This window comes from Alosa sapidissima, chromosome 20 (genome assembly GCF_018492685.1).
Source record: "Alosa sapidissima isolate fAloSap1 chromosome 20, fAloSap1.pri, whole genome shotgun sequence".
NCBI lineage: Eukaryota > Metazoa > Chordata > Actinopteri > Clupeiformes > Clupeidae > Alosa > Alosa sapidissima.
The window spans coordinates 21,453,600-21,470,785 of NC_055976.1; the positions used below are offsets into that span (position 1 = coordinate 21,453,600).

General features: G+C 43.1%; 2 protein-coding genes across 2 annotated transcripts in view; one reads left to right on the plus strand and one right to left on the minus strand.

Annotated features, from left to right (window-relative positions):
* Nucleotides 1-17: 17 nt before the first annotated feature.
* On the minus strand, nucleotides 18-5,003 carry sqstm1 (sequestosome 1). The gene is made up of 8 exons (XM_042075431.1): nucleotides 4,570-5,003; nucleotides 3,686-3,781; nucleotides 3,170-3,495; nucleotides 2,619-2,787; nucleotides 2,355-2,435; nucleotides 1,840-2,033; nucleotides 1,162-1,369; nucleotides 18-796 (listed from the first exon to the last, which is right to left on the minus strand). Exons 1-8 carry the CDS (start codon nucleotides 4,736-4,738, stop codon nucleotides 642-644), a joined length of 1,398 nt encoding a protein of 465 aa, XP_041931365.1. The 5' UTR covers nucleotides 4,739-5,003; the 3' UTR covers nucleotides 18-641.
* Nucleotides 5,004-10,636: 5,633 nt separating this feature from the next.
* mgat4b (alpha-1,3-mannosyl-glycoprotein 4-beta-N-acetylglucosaminyltransferase B) overlaps nucleotides 10,637-17,186 on the plus strand; it is a 136,559-nt gene continuing 130,009 nt past the window's right edge. The window contains exon 1 of the mRNA XM_042075408.1: nucleotides 10,637-10,934. Coding sequence (XP_041931342.1) covers nucleotides 10,838-10,934 — 97 coding nt within the window. The 5' untranslated portion in view covers nucleotides 10,637-10,837. The remainder of the gene's footprint in view (nucleotides 10,935-17,186) is intronic.

The window sequence follows — 17,186 nt, forward strand, 5'->3', positions numbered from 1 at the left end:
AAAACAACAGCAAAATGTTTTATTTTGCAGAAGAATTTTATTTTGGTCAGACAGGGCAGAAACTTCATGGTAATAACAGAGGACAGCAATGATAACCTAGGTTTAATCTGATCAAACAAAGCATAGACATAAATCCATTCATTTGACTGACAATAGAAACACGGTCAGATTTTTTTTTCTTGAACAAACCAATAACAAGAATTCCATACATTTTGTACCAATAAATGCATTAACTACCAATTTGCTTACTTCCAATAAATGTAAAATATATCCTCTTTAGTATTGGCAGTGAGTAAAACTGTATAAATTCCAATAAATGTAATTTATAAGAATAACCTTCACACCATTAATATTAGTAACACATAGTACTCATAGTCAGGATATCAGTCTAAGAAGAATACATCTTTGTTTAAAAGTTTTTGAAAGCCAAAGCTATGCCATTTGTATCAAAGTTAATGATTGCTTTTATGCCTGAGGTGCTCATATTGCCAGGAATATGATGAGAAATGGCTACACATAAAGGGAAGGCAGAGTTGGTCGACTAGTTGTAGAGTAATGCTCATGGCTCATGGCTGCTGATTGGGCAGTAGATTATTATAGCCATGGTCCTCTTCTGAGTTGAGCCCCGCTGTCCTCATGCTTCACTTCTGGGGACTCTTGGCGTACTGAATGGTGTCCAGAGCCGACCCGATGTCGAAGTTCTTGGTGGTCAGGAGCCTGGTCAGCCAGCCTCCGTCGTCTGTGAAGCCCATGGAGAGCATCTGAGACAGCGACTCCACCAGCCGCGGGTCTGCATCTGCAGAGACCAGGAGGGACCTCAGGTCATCATACATGACAGAACACACTCGGTTTTGATGTTTCACTAATTATATGTTGGAGAGGTAAGTGATTGTAGAGTGATAAATGTTACTTATGGCCTTCTTACACCAAACAACTTTGACAAGATTTGGAAAAGATTCATGAGTAAAGCTTGAATTGGTAGAGTCTTTTAGCTAATGCCAATCTTTCAAGAATCTTTCCCAAATCTTGTCAAAGTTGTTTGGTGTAAAGAGGCCATTAGTTATAAAATTATAAATGACAGTTAAAACAACTAAACGCATATACAGACGATAATTACTGTGTTGTCTGTCTGTTTAGACATGTTTGCTTAATGAGCCCTACCTTGTGGCAGGTGTGGGTAGAGGGCGGCCTCACGCAGGCCCGTGGGCCCCTGGGAGGAAGAGGAGCTGGTGCTGAGAGCCTGAGGTTCCTCCGACCCTTCTTCCATCTCCTCGTCCAGCCGCATCGACTGGAGCTCGCCCGTCGACGGGTCCACCTCTTTGGGGTTGAGGTGGGTCCACTCCTCATCGCTGCCTATGTCCTTCTGAGCCTACGGAGAAAAGGTCAGGAGCCTGGCATTTAAAACTGGGCCTTTTTTTTTTAAAAAGCATTCACAGTTTTTTTTTTTTCTCTCTCGAAATGAGAAGCTGTGTGAGTAATAATATCCAAGTCAAGAAGCAGAAAGGGGACCGGCACCATGGCAATTTAAATTCTTTGAATCAGATGAAGTGTTTCTACTCAAATTACAAAACGAACAGCCATCCTAATTATAGCCAAGGAACTCTTTCATGTCATTGTAATGCACCCTCAATAAGCCACAGATGAATGGAATGTGACTCATCCACATATTCTAATCTGAGCGTTTCAGCCCGGCTAGGGATTGGGTGTCTGACTTCATCAGACTCATGTGAGGCTATTGTGCACAGAGAGAATGTGCAGAAGGGGGTCATAGTTACTATTTACACAAGAGTGGACAATCAGTAAGGGACACTTTGGAGAGACATGGAAAAGACGAGATACCTTTGCCCCCTCACTAGTGCTGCTCACGCTGCTGTGGCTGCCCGGACCTCCACTCGCCCCCCGGCCCACCGGTCTCCCGCTGGTCCCCGAACTGTAGTCGCTCTGGTTGCTGGAGGGACCCCCAGACGCAGGGGGTGTGGGGTTTACTTTGGTCCGCGTGCCCTCGTGCTCCACATCAATGTCAACGTCGATACCTGCAAAACACCAGCCACAGTTAAGAGCTCATAGATCCGACAGTCTGTTATAAACACTGGTGGTTTGTATGAAATTTCTTTGAACACACCATTGTGTTAATTGCTGATTTTTTTTTATTTGCTTTATATATGTAAATACTTCACACAGCAGGTGATGGAGTAGACTGTATGTTAAATACTGCACACAGCAGGTGAAGGAGTAGACTGTACGTTAAATACTTCACACAGCAGGTGAAGGAGTAGACTGTATGTCTTAGCCTGTGCTACTAGCATGTGGAACAGTATGGTGAGAATGAGGCAAAACATGAACTATGCATCTACCCAGGGGGCTAAGCATGGCAGCAACTCCTTCTCCAATACTCTTCAGATACTCCACATTGGCCTCGTTAGCAGTAGAGGTACCTTTTTGGAGAAAGAGGAGGGTATAAAGTTAGAGCTGGTAGTGGCCTTCAGTTTTGCACAATACTTTTAGCATTAGTGTTTTTACTGCTACTTTGCCCTTTGTAAAATTCCACTCTGATTGAACTCTGGCTTTGCAATGGCAGTTGTAGTTTGGTCGTTGTTGACAGACAGACAGACACCCACCTGCCTGAGTGGGGTCCTCGGCCGCAGCCTCTGGGCCCTGCTGAGAGGAAGGCCTGGATCCACATGGACCCTGCTGGTTCTGGTTCTGGGCTTGAGTCTGAGCCTGGGCCTGAACACCAGCCCACATGCAGTGTCTCATCTTTCTCATCCACTTGCCACGAGGGAACCACTGGGTTTGAATAAAGAGAGAGAGAGGCTTGGATCAAATTTGGACATGATTTGTGTCAGCACTTCAAAATGGTAGTTATGAAAGATTCAATCTGTGAAGTCAGGAAAATTACTTCCTTATTATGAATCCGATTAACATTAGGGTCTTGACGCGTTTATATAATTTTAATCAAATTATGGCCTGAATTCAATCATCATACAAAAAAAAAAAACAACACATCATCAGATTCATCACTTTTTTTAACTAAGCTAATGGAGAAATGCAATCAAATACTTAAATCTTGCTGATGTAGCTACATATGAACATGTTATGCTTAAAAGATCCTAATGAGTCTCTCGCACGTTGATGAGGACACAAAGGAGCTTTAGGTTGCGGGCCTCACCTCGAACATGTTGTTCATGGGGAGCCAGTTCATGGGGAGCAGGGGGTGCTCCCTGTGGAGGCCCTTGGTCTGGCAGGTGGTGCACAGGTCGTAGTCTGGGCAGACCGTGCACTTATAGCGGGTCCCCACCACCGGGCCCTCACATCCATCACAGGTCACTCCAGGGTGCACCATCGGAGGGTGATGAGGGCCGCCGTGAGGGGGTCCTGGGGGACCCATGTGGGGGGGTCCAGGGGGCATGTGGGGGGGTCCAGGGGGAGGGGGGAAAGCGCATCCTGGGAAGCCGTGGGCAGGGAACTCTCTGTCTTTCTTGTGCTCTTTTCTCTCTGGGGGAGGCAAATAGAGGCGAAAAGGTAAACACTCATGGATGGTTACAGTTAGTATTATGAGTTAAGGAGATACTCACAATAAGTGGCAGTAGTTAGCAGACATTATAAAAGGAGGGCCAGGAAGATGAAATGAAATCATAATGACACACAAAGCTCTGCCTTTGAACTTTGCGATTAGAACACTCACCTTTGATGAAGAGACGGAAAGTACCATCCTTCACTCCCGACAGCCCCATCATGAGTTCATCATCAGAGGAAAAAGCGATCAGGTCTCCGTCCTCATCTGATAATAGAAACAACGATGAATTTACTATGGGCCTCCATGTAAAGCTTCTGTTTTGATAATATCATTCCCAATTATTTGTTAGGCTAGGCTACTTGCTATACATTTGATATGTGATGTATTGGATAACCACCCAAATGTTCTGTGTATGTTAACCCAATGTTGTTGCTATTTCTTTTCAATAATAGTTCCCTGGGAGACACACCACCAAGTTAGACTAAAATGATCGAATTGTATGCGCCTGGCGCATGCGCGCAGTGATGAGGAAACTCGCATACAGAATAATGTTTTATTTATTTTTAAAACATGAAGCACTAAGCTTCTAAATCGTATTTGTAGTGTATTTACTCTAACACTCTTAACATAAACTGAAATAGGCCCGTGTTTTGACGACAGCAGCATTAATCAACGCTATGATCACACTTCCGCAACTCCGAGCCTTTTCGGACAGAGATCACTAGCTCAAAATGTAAACAAGAACTTCTCACGACAAAGAAAACTTGTGTCATTTTTACAAAACAACGTAGACCGACTCCATATTGTTTGAAACCATTATCAACCACTGTGAGCAACCTCCCTTCTTAAGTTATCCAAGAATGTAGACCGGTAACATTTTTATTTCACTGCGTCATCATATCCAGTGACAGACTGGCTCATTCTTGTAATCTGGGCCGAATGTTATGTGACAGCTCATGTCCAGCTGTGGACGATGGCAACTGTTAAACTTTCGAGTTTTATTCATAGACTACATATTTTAAGTGCGTTAAAGCAGTAACTGCGTTGCTTACCTTTGTAGAACATTTGAAAGGGGCCATTGCGGAGATTGCCGAAAACATCCACAACCTTTCCTTTCAAGTACTCAAAACTCGTAGACACATCCTGGTCAATGGCAAAGCGTCGAATCTCCCTATGACATTCCTCTTTGCCCAATAAGTAGGCTTTCACGGTCATCGACATTGTCGTGTCTTGGTAACTCAGATGCTTGTCGGAATCTGTTTTGGCGCAGTCTGATACAGGGGTTTTGCCTTCGATAGCGGTGCAGTACGTTTCCTAGCTTGGATTTGTTATCCGGGCTGTAGGCTAAAGCTCAAGCGTCAGCCAGAGCATTTATACTCCGATCGCCACTCCTACTTCAGAGTCATGGCAGTAAGCGTCTTCTGACTGAAGGGGAAGTCCGTTGGCTGAGTGGACACGCCTAGCATAGTGCTATTGTACTGTACTCACCATACACGATACCAAGTAGTACCAGGCAACTGTAAACATAAGGGAGGAGCGTCCTGAAAGACTCGTGGACGGCATGGCAGTGACACAGCACTTTCCACCGTGGGGATTTCCCCCCTCACCTATTTTTCAGGTTCCATGCTGGATTTGTTGGCTTAGGCCTATTGTAGCCATATTTCTAAACGAGCCCCACTATATTTTAGTAAGTAGCCTATATGCGCGCCAGCGCTCTGCAATTGTAGCGCCTTGGGCACCCAGTGCAACTGTAAAGTGAGGATGGCACACTGTGAGAGGTTGTCAACCTGATATGGGTAGCCTATCTTAGACGACGGAAAGTCACACCATCAATAATATAGAATGATAGCTTACTAAGTGTAGTGGGTTTTGCCAAACGTCATCAAAGTAGTAGGCCTCTGCTATTCTCATTAGCCTACCTTAGACTAGTTTAGCGAGTCCTTTTCTCTTTGAGTAAGCCGTGTTACTGATATTACTAAGTATTGCCACAATATGTCAAACTCCACTAAGCGACTGTATCTGTGAAGTATTCTATGCGCGTAATAATTAAAGGTTTGGCGGCATCGGATTTGCACTTTTGACTTGAGCGAAGAACAACTCTGCTTAAAAGACTGCATCATGGGTCAGCCGTGGCCTACTGATAGGGCTTCGGGCTTGTATCCGGAGGGTTGCCGGTTCGATCCCCGACCAGGAACGGCTGAAGTGCCCTTGAGCAAGGCACCTAACCCCTCACTGCTTAACACTGCTCGAGCGCCGCTGTATAGGCAGCTCACTGCTCTAGTGTGTGCTTCACCTCACTGTGTGCTCTCTGTGTGTTCACTAATTCACGGATGGGATACATGCAGAGACCAAATTCCTTGGCCGAGAAACCTGATTTTCTTTACTTTACTTATTATGTAGCCTATATCTTTCTCATTTAACTAATATAATACAACTATTTGGTCTTTTCTTAAGGTTTTTAATCTTGAGTTTAATTGCTGGATTAAAGGTTAAATACTGCATGACTCAAGCATGTCTCGAGCAAAACAAAAAAAAAACACCCCCAGAACTTTCGAGGCCCTTCCATAACTTTCGCGAAAACTGAAGTGGCTACGAAAACAAATTATTTAAAAGACCGCATGATCAACATGAGTCACTATCAGGTGACAAAGGTCCGTCTTCCTGAATGATGTAAACCAAGCCCAACCTACTTTTTTTGACAACATAGCCTACTTCTTTCCCTCCTGAAATTAACACAACGCTGATGGGACTTTGCAGAGGTAATAATGATTCCGCATTTTCGTGCGTCACATGGAATCATGGAAATAAAAGTCCGATAATAACGATATGGTTATGGGATTTGGCTTGTCCAAAGCGACACACAAATACAAAAACAACATAATATTTAAAATTGAACAGGGAACAGATTAGAATGTTGGTCAAACTATAATAAGGAGAATATCAATAATAAACAATAATGTCAAATTAATCAACAGCCTAATGAAAATAAAACAATATACAAACCATAACGCATAAGAAGCGCTTAAATGATCGATCGATAGATATACGTTATCAAGGATCCACATGAATGTATTAATAATGTAATGCAAGAGGCGTTACACTATATAGGGCTAGCATACTATACTACAAGTATTTTGGAAGGAGGTGTATAGGCTACAGCCAGCCCGCGACATATATTGATATAACAAACTCGGAGAAGTTCCAGAACATACGTATAATGTAGGCTACAGCTGACAAAAGAGCTGAGTTACACGTTTGGTCAATCCATACAATCATTTAGATTTAGCCTTGTCTTTGGGGCCGTATAAATCCAGACGACGAGGTGGCCTGTGAGTATGTCTGGCATCATCTTTCTCTTGTTGCCTACCCTCAACCCTCACCCACCACACTTTTTACCTGCAAGATCTGTCCACCTGCAAGTAAATCGCTGCCATGCCATAATCATTAGGCCACCCTCCCCATCTTATTCCGAAAGTAAGTTTTTACGCTACATGTCCCAGGGGTAGGCTACTAAACCCTTAACGGCTACCCCCACATTCTTGATCAGTTTTTCAACAACAGCGCCAAAAAAGCTTCACCGGCAGATGGCAGACTCTGTACACAAATCCGTGGGTGTATAGGGACCGCAGAGTATTTGCATGTTACAGAGGGTTATGGGAGGGACTTTAGTGCATACCTGTCAACACTCCCGTTTTTCCCGGGAAACTCCCGTAATTTGCATGGCCATCAAACTTCATTTTAAAATCATTGATCCATTCAGGTTGCCAGATTGTGTATGAAATACACCCTACATACACGATCACTTAGTTTCAATTCAACCGTTTTGTCATAGGCTAAAACCTGGCAACCCAAAACCCAAATAAGAAAGCGACTGTGCAGCCTGAGTCTCTCGTAAGCAAGCGGGCTAGTTGAATGGCCTACTCCAGAACTAGCTGTTGTGAAATTGTTGGGAATTTAATAGATTAACACATCAAATAAACTGTTATTGAGTGTTGTTGATACACTGAACTTGTGCCCTCGGAACCAAATCTGACAGCAAGCAGCTTTGGAGTTTTGGAAGTAGACTGCAGGCAGGCAGCTGGCGGATACATAACTGGCATGCGTAAGGTAAAAGCAACGACCGAATGCACTGTTGAAACACGTGTATGAAACGTATTAAATATGCAAACACAGATCCGGTATAAACAATTACACCCCCCCCGAAAAAAAAAATCCCAATTTCCAATTTTTGGAAAGCTAAATGTTGACAGGTATGCTTTAGTGTATCAGTATGTCCACCAAAGTCTCTCAAATAAATAAATAAATTTGACAGTAATCCTATTGTTAAGTGCTACAAGGCCCATTAAGCTACATAATAATGTACACAACTTTGTAGCCTATATTGACATTTTATAACCACCAAAAGCACACGTACACAGAACAAGAGGGACTAAATAGTAGAATTATTTAAGATTTATGTTGATCTTATGTTGATGGGGCTGTATATCCAAAGAAACCAACCTGACCTTGCCTGCTGACATTGTATTTCTTGTAGGCTATAGCAGGTAATAGTAGGCTGTTTTCCCTGTTCTTTTGTGAACGTATGTGTAGCTGCATCATAGCTATTCGGTTAATTTGGTATTAGAAAAAAAGTTTTAGACAAAATTTGGTCAGAAAAAAAAAAACATTATTTTTTGGTTAGGGAAGTGTCAGTTTTGATGAGCAGTTGTGTCCGAGATGCTCCTGTAGCCTATATACCTATATAGAAGGTGGTGTAGAAGAATAAGTATGGCATTGGAGAGCTACAGACAGACAGACAATCTTGACCTTCCATTGTCTGTGTGGAATGGAAACCTGGAGGTCCAATTTGAAGCTGTGAGTGTGGAGGGTCAGCTCCACTCAGTCAGCTGGTGATTGATGAAGGGAACCTCAGGATGGCCAAGGGTCTGGCAATGATGCAGACTGTGCTGTGATAAGGGACACCTGAGAACATCTGCACGTTTGTGACATGCCGACAGACAGCAGGTGGGGAGTAGACTATGTGTGTAATGCGCACACATAAAATATTTTTTTCTTTTACTTATTTGACCTATATTTAACCAGGTGAAACCCATTGAGACCTTCAGCCTCTTTTGCAAGGGAGCCCTGACATAGAGACATACATCGCACAAAAAAAGCTGAAACATGAAGAATAATCACAGAAAAGACCGGTTCCACAAAAACATAACACTGGGAAGAGTAAGACAGATAACGCACAACACAAAATAACTGAATGGTTAGTTAGTGAAAGCATTTACAACTGTCAGATCTAAGATGGCCTACTTGAGTAGCCTAACAGATAACTTAAGTTCTTTTTGAAGGAGATTCCACCACCAGGAACCGCAACGTTTTAAAAGCTGTCTTATAGCTTAGTCAGAGCTTGTGGAGTGTCTAAATGTATATGTTTGAACGCAAACTATAAGATGAATGTATTGGGGACTCAGGAATAGAATATCATGTTATTCCCCTGAGGCTGCCCCCTACCTGTCCTCAAGTTAAGGCTGTTTGAACCATTGTAAAATGCAGTGTCTGTATGAAACCACTAAGTTAACACCTGCTGAAACAGCTGAAAGTTGTTTTATCATGTAGAATAGCATATGGCAATGTGATTTCTGCAACCTAAAGAAGTCAAATGACCTGCTTGACATAAAAGATCGAATTTATGGGAGTCTTGTGGTTTTAAATAATTTTCAGTGTCCCGCCGGCGGGACGGTTACCCACCTCCCCCCAAAATTCTAAATTAATTGTATGCACCATATTGCTATGTAGCATAGTAATGTTATACACCATTTCAAAGCTTTGACTCTTGGGAATCCAAAAATGACAACTTTTGTCATGTACAATCTGTATAGTGCTTTACATTCTCAGATTAATCTTATTATGTCTCAATTAAATTTGATCCAAAATGCCGCCCTGCCCCCCTTCCGCTTTTGGTGCTACCCTGACTTCTGGCTGCAGTGTAGCTGCAGCACAATAAGTAGATGCAACATATTGGGTACTGAAATATTCACAAGAATCCATAGAAATTGAATCTTCATGTTGTGTTATCCAATATTAGTTGTACAGATGTATAGTCTATCTTATACACACTCATTGAACCAACAAAGTAAATGCAAAAATAGACATTTTTGTAATCATTCCATATTTAGTGTAGTCATTCCATATCAGAACCCCTGAAGTATAATCCAAATACAACCATGACACCTCAAAGTGTTACCTTTCATTTGAGACCAGGATTATGCTTCTACACAAAGGGGTTCATGTGCAGTAAGCATTTGATTGTCAGTATGCATTTTGGATAACAAAAAGTCCTATGGGGAGTATCCATAGGCATTTTACAAAACGCATGGGCATACCTTGGCAAATAATAGTCTAAAGCACTCATATTTTCATTCTATATTGATCTACTTTTGCACACAACTTCACAAGACCCGGTGCTAGGGCTCAGTTGTGTTTCTAAGGGATATCAAGAGACCTAGAGGGCTGAAATGTGGTCAGTTCAGAGATGCTTGTAATCCGGCAGAAAGAAAAAACTATATTCTAGCCTCTGTAACTCTTTGTGAGTACATCACACATTTATTTTGACTGTTTCCTACGAAAACTAGAGGTTCTCAGCTTTCTATAAAGGTCCAACATTTGATGGTAGGCCCCAGAAGAGGTGGGAACAATGCCCTTGTAAATAGGCACAGTGCAATTTCAGGCAAAAACTTGAAATTCTTTTTGAGAGTTAAGCCGTTTTAAAGGCTATTTATATCGGGCGATATGTCAGTCACTATAGCCCCTGAAACTTTGTTTTAAGTGGATACTTGATTTTTAAAATAATAAAAAGGATAGGGTTGAAAATAAATGAAATTGAACCCAAGTCTGTTTGTGATTGCTTAATGACGTGCGGATGCTGGGATGAGACCGTTCCATGTGCTTCACGTCCGACCGGATAGAGGAGCATCTGCACCACGGCTCAATCAGGCAACCCATTGAATGAATATGAATATGAACATGAGCTCTATGCTGCTGGCTCACGTTTCCACCGCCCACACGCTTAATGCATGCCTCTCTCTTTAAGCAGTTCCTCACTCGCAGACTACCCAAGAGAAGGGGAAAAGCACCCCTCCCCTCCCTCCCTGGTTACCTCCACTTACCTCCTCCTCTCAGCCTGTGCGCGAATGAGAGCCGCGATCTCCGCGCAATAACAAACACAGCGCCTGGCGTGAAGTACTCGCTCCTGGTCGCATCATAAAACGGCCGCCGCGTAACAGCCACCAGCCCCGCGTTCGGCTCGGACATGATCCCGGTGATCCGGAGATGAGGCTCAGAAATGGCACCTTCCTAACGGTCTTATTGTTTGGACTATGCGGACTTATATCGCTGTCCTGGTACACCGCATTCAGCAATTCCAAAGGTAAGGTATCCTCACCACGGGGGTACGGGGCGGGGGCACGATGATATAGCTATAGTGTCCTCATATTTTCGCATGAAGAACATTAAGGGTTCATACTATGCACATCGTCTGTGGTAGATTTCCTTTGATTTGCGCTCTCTGCTGAACTGTACACTGAATCACAGGACCGATAAGGCATTCACTGGCTCGGTGTCTGAGTCTACCTTTGTCGTGTAGTCTGTCTTCTAAATTAGCGATACAGGAGGCTCTGCGGTGTTAACTCCTGTACACAAAGTAAAGGGGATTTTTGATTGCATTTGGGAAACATGAATATACGTTCCCCACAGAAGCCAGAGAGAAGAAGAAAAGGGGGAAAGAAAACAGTGACACATTTCCCTGGTCTGTTTTAAATTATACGGTTTTTGAGATTATAGGCCAGATGTTGGTCCTCGTTACATTTTATTTATTTATTGTTGAGTTGACTGATTTTGCTGGGGGCAGGACAGCATACAGGTAGCAGGAGGCGAGTTGTGGCGAGTGTTCATGGTAATGCGTTTATCATGCTCCTGAGATTCGCCCGTCTGTCTGAGTTTCTCCTACTCCAAGCGCGACTGTCAGCAGTTGCAGATCTCTACAAATCTCATTTAAAAAATATTGCAATTGTTTTGTAGCTCAAGTCCACGTGCAGGCAACCAAAGTAGGTGAGAGATGTAGGACTTGCAATAGATTGTGCTGAAGTTTGGGCACAAAGTTTGTTGTGGTTGTCACGGAATGACAGGCTTTGAAAAAGCATTGCATGGGCATTTCAACATCCTCTACGAACTATCCTTCAAACCATTAGCATAACAGGAGGTGATCTGAATGTGTAAAAGCTCAGCTTTTGGAAGGGCAAGATGAGAGAGAATCTATTAGACGATATGCTGACACAGATCTACCTGTGCGCTGGGAGATCATAACGTTATCCGCCTAACGACTGATATGACTGTCAGCTCTGTAATGCCAGTCATTCTTCACAAAGGCGATATAAAGGCATGAGGAACGTTTTTATTTTACTATTATTTTTTAAAGCGTAAAAAAGAATAATGTTTGGATATTATTCACATGCAATTATGTATACTAAATGTTAGAGTTGTTCTAATAGTATATCGTTGTTATAGGCTATGTATTATCTGTCGTGTTGTAGCCCTATTATGGGTTAATTTCTATAGTCTTGTTTTTTACATTGGCGCTAATAACTTGGTATTGCATACCTTCTTGATGCACAAATCTCTAACCTATTTCTTAAAAGCCCTCCCACAACTCATGATCTTGTCCTGCAGTTTCACTATACAAGTATAGGCTTATGTAGGCTAAATTCTGAAGCAGCCATATGGCAAGAGTTGGGGATATTATACCCACTCACTCTGATATTCTTTGTTTCAGTATCAACAGCTTGCTTAGGTCTATTTTTGAAACAGACCTAAGACAAACACACACACACACACACACACACACACATTATATACTCATCCTCAGTAGGTTTGAGTGTCAGTGCTCACCATTAAGTATGTCACCTTATTGAAATTCATGCCTTGCACTACATAGGGCACCCTTAGGGCAGTCCTCTTTACACATCAAAGTCAGTATTTCTTTGTCAGCAACTCATCATCATCTTCCTCCTCCTCCTGTTCATCTTCATCTCTATCATCACCATAATCTCCCTGCAACTCACTCGTTCAATCCCCTAATCTCCTCCTCAATCTCCTGGACATGGTAGCCTACATCTCCAGTTCCCTCCTTGCTGCCGTGTGGCATGCGAGCTGCTCCCATGCTGCCATAGCAGTGGTGCTCTGCTGCACAGCCTGTCTGCTGCAGATGCTAATGAAAGGGAAAGGGAGAGGCAGTGTGTGTGTGTGCACACATAGGGGAGAGCGTGCTGGGTTTGATTAATTCAGTCTGGCTAATGGTTTAACATGAACCCCAGGGCCACGGGGGGCTTCTCTTCTCCTACGGGCTGAAGGCTGACTCAATCAACCGCTGAAAGATGAGACAGGATCCGAGCCACCGGTTTCCTTAGTTACTTGCTAACTCATCTCCACAGATTCTCGGTTTGCAGTGGTTAGATGTGTATATTTAATCATACATGATATCACACCCAAGTACTTGAATTATTAAAATGTAATTAAAGTTATTACAGTGTCATTAATTATTTAAGACAATATTTTGGGCAGGGAAGGCAACATCTTGAAATGACCAGACCTACTCCAGCATGTCCCCAACTACATGCACCAGGGATTAGAGTGTGTCATTTGTTCAGTGATCAGCCTCCTAAGGCATGTGTTTTGTTGTGTTAGTCATTCCAATAGTAAACCGCACTCCCTTAAAGGTGCTACTGCAGGTTCTTTACCAACAGACATGTCTAGACACAAACATAAGTCATTTAAAGGTCAGATCTGCCATTCTGGTGAGAGATTGTTGATATTTGAGCTGAGAGCTGGTTATGTTATATGCTGGGTTTGTATGGCTGCTGGAGCACTGGTGAGTAAAGCATATCGATCTACTGTATATCCCTTCCTTCCATGCTTCTGAAGTGACACGTTGGCTTGGCAAAAGTTGTGGATGAGTTGATTTGGGTTAGGGCATGACCCACCACTGGGTTAGGACACGACCCCCCACTGGGTTAGGACACGACCCACCACTGAGGATGGTCTGGTTTGGGTTATGACACGACCCACCACTGAGGATGAGTTGGTTTGGGTAAGAGCACGACCCACCACTGAGGATGGGTTGGTTTGGGTTAGGGCACAACCTACCACTGAGGATGGTCTGGTTTGGGTTAGGGCACGACCCACCACTGAGGATGTTGAATGAGGCCCTACATGCAGCATAGTGATCGCTCAGTGCTGATGCAAAGTGGTGACTTGCTGACAGAAAAGACAGGAATGTTCCTGACCAGTTGGAACATGTCTGTGGATATTGGTGTGTGTGTGTGTGTGTGTGTGTGTGTGTATGTGTATGTTTGTGCATGTGTTATCTCACATGTGTATCAGGGATGTTTGCACTTGGTGTTTATCCATGCCGGGAAAGACCCATTGCTTTGGCTTCCAGCTTTGCCAATGTGATTAGGTGGACTGAAAAAGGCCTCTGTGCTCAGTGAACGAGGTCGAGGAGTGTTTTAAAAGCAGCACGCAGAAAGTAATGAAAGGCAATTCAATTTGATACGATTTAGCGCGCCGCGCACAGTGTGCACATTGTCCGTTTTCCAATCAAAGCCTGTTATTTTGTTAACTTTAAGTGCATGATAGAGCTAAGTTTTTAAGTGTTTTTTTGCGATGGTGTGGTTTGGAAAGGACGTAGTGACTCTTTTTTTCTTCATGTCCTGAAAGAGATGGAGGTCTAGGTTGAACCAGTGTTATTTGCCTCCTTACCCATCTGTTTCGAGTGGCAGAACAGAGGCTGATATCACATGGCCTGATCCCTTTCTGAGCCAAAGAGGATACACTCTGGCCAGGCTCTTTCTCTCTCTCTGCCCCTGTCTCTCTCTTTCTCTCTCTCTCTCTAACTCTCTCTCTCTGTAAGGAAGTGAATGAATGTTTCTACTTGCACAGATACATCCCAGACTCAGTGCTCCCATTGAGGGCCAAAGAGAAACTAGATTGGTGTGTGTGTAAGAGCTTTCTCTGAAACTCTTTTGAGAGCCAGTAGCACAGTAGGCCTAGAGGAAATAGCCTAACTAGTAAAGTGGTGGGCCTAGTGTGCCTATGTGCACTATTTACATAGAGAAAGGAGAGGGGGTGGGTGTTTTAAATAGGCTAGTCCCAGTTTAATTGTCTCAAAGCATACAGAGGTATAGCCTACTAGAAGAAAACATGAAAGACATATCTTTGTCCCTCAGAACATAGAAGTGCCTTTAATTGAAAAGTCAGTCTGTGTCCTAAACCGTTGGTAGTCAAATGCGCTCTGATGCTATTTTCACACATTATGTTTTCCATTAATCCGATTTGTCATGTTGGGCTCTCTATGCCACGCAGCGATTCCTTTGAAGACGGGATACAAAAAGCAGAACGGTTTCAGATGAATAAAGGACTTGGGATTCCTTGGCACCGGACGACATGAATAAAACACAAACGCCGTCGCCCGGGACGCATTGTCTGGAGGAGCTCAGAAAGGGAGCGGGCTAACAAGAACGCAAGTTCCCATGCCGGTAAAAAAATTATCGTGCTGGGCTGAGCGTGACCAACCGGGCTAATGAGATAGGTCAGCTCTCACCTGTTTCAAACCGGCTGCGTTGCCTAGGTTACGCAAGTGGTTCTTTGTGGACGAGTTGCAATCTCCCTCCCACCTGCAAGGTGTCAAGCTGCAAAATAAAGGGGGCAGACAAGCCTGCCTTACTTAATGTGTTTACAGAATGAATCAATACAGATTATTTGATCTAATGCATGTCTTAAAATGTAGTTATTATTCTATTATATTCAGGAAAAACTTAATGATTTTTCTTAATTGCAATTAAGAGGAAAGAGATCTACAGTCCTATCAGCAGGCTGTACGCTTTGGCACTTAGTTTTATTGTTGCTCGTTTACTGAAATAATGTTTCGCTGTATCATGTGGGCCATAACATGATCATGCCCATGGGGATGCTTGATTTCGCTAATAAATTGAGAGCTAATGATCCCTGGAACTTTTCATTAATGATAGCGTTGAGCACTTAATACCATCTAAGCCAGCATGTAGCTTACTTCCACTTTCACTCTCGTTTCACACCTCTGGCTTGAAGTTTAAAAAAAATGGGCTTTTGCTTCATCCCTGTTTATTCCCTTCCCTTTCTCCTAAATGTGCTGGCACACTGCTCCAACAAACAATCAGCAAACACCATCAGTTGGGTCAATAGACACCACCAGTCTCTGTTTGTTGGTTTTTGTCCATAAAGTTTTTTTTTTTTTTTCAATTACTGTCTGGGCTTTGTGGAGCTGGAAGTTGGTTTTCTGAACACTCTTAAAGACTGCAACCAACAACTAAAATATTTGTTGGGCACCCTCTGGGCAGTGTGTAAGCACCTTTACACCAGATGTGTTAAAAAAACAACACAAGTTGTGTTGTTCCTATCTGGACATAGAGATGTGTTAAAAAAAAACACAAGTTGTGTTATTTCGTTTGAAGAGTGTATGAGTTTCCCACAGACAGGTGGTGTTCCTTCCCTTGCCTCAAGGGCTCATAAAAATAGAGGTTATTTGACTTCAGTTCACCCCCTGGGCAGTACGCAAAATGCCGTTTCTTTTAAAACAGTGTAGAATGTGTGAATATATGCAAATATGCAGTAACATCTATAGATTGCTGCCATCTGCCATATAATAATACTGTACATCTAGTCAAATTGAAGTAGCTTATACATTGTTTTGCTCACACACAGAGACGTTAACTCATGTTAATATGCCTGTTAATGATTATGCTCTTCTTCCTGTTGTTCAGCTATTAAAGCAAAGTGCCTACCACCATGACCACAAAGGCCATCCATCTATTACCCAGGGGTCACACTCTCTCATCAAATGAATGCACCTACTTTGCAGTAAGCTGACTTGGATAAAACCTACTGCAAAATGTAGAACTGAAGATGAAAATATATTTGAAATCTAATCATTTACTCAACCTCTTCCCAAAAAGCTGGAGAATCAGTTTGTGCTGACCTTTTCGAAACACGCCTGTCTTAAAGCTTGGCTGTAGTTCTTTTGCTTACACAAGGAAGGAGTGAAATTGGGGTGAAGGGGGAGTGGTATTAGTCCTTCCCCTTTTAGATGCCTGAGCACGTGTGTGGCCGTTGTCATGGCACTAGTCTCTGACATATGGCCCGGAGTGAGTCGGGGCAGAAGTGCAGAAAATTGCTTCAATTGGCCTCGTTAGCTGAAGGGACGCTTGTGGGTCTTCGTCTCGCCTCGTCTCGCCCAGAACAGCATAGCTCAGAGAGCTCAGAGGAACTCTGTTATCTTAACTCCGTGACCTTGATTTCCCCACAGAGGTCGGGATTAACACACACGGCAAACACCGTAGAATAACACCTGTGTGTGTGTGTGTGTGTGTGTGTGTGTGTGTACATGATACAAAAGGCAGGCCTGTGCATCTGCACAGAGCGCCGAACAAGTCATCACAACGACAGCGTGCTCAAATAATATCCATCAGTCTTTATTACTCTCTCTCTCCTTTGAAAGGTTGCTGTCAGTGGACGTGCGCTTTTTCGTCATGTGTTTATGTCTTGACATTCATGGCCGCTGAAGGAATTCTTTGTATTTTGTTTTCTATTC

What these genes read in the sequence shown, in the direction of transcription:
- sqstm1 (XM_042075431.1), bottom strand. Translation starts at nt 4,738, where the DNA reads ATGTCGATGACCGTGAAAGCCTACTTATTGGGCAAAGAGGAATGTCAT. An exon ending in CCATGAACAACATGTTCGAG is followed by an intron (nt 2,788 to 3,169) that starts GTGAGGCCCGCA and finishes ATTCAAACCCAG; the next exon opens with TGGTTCCCTCGTGGCAAGTG. An exon ending in CGAGGACCCCACTCAGGCAG is followed by an intron (nt 2,436 to 2,618) that starts GTGGGTGTCTGT and finishes TTCTCCAAAAAG; the next exon opens with GTACCTCTACTGCTAACGAG.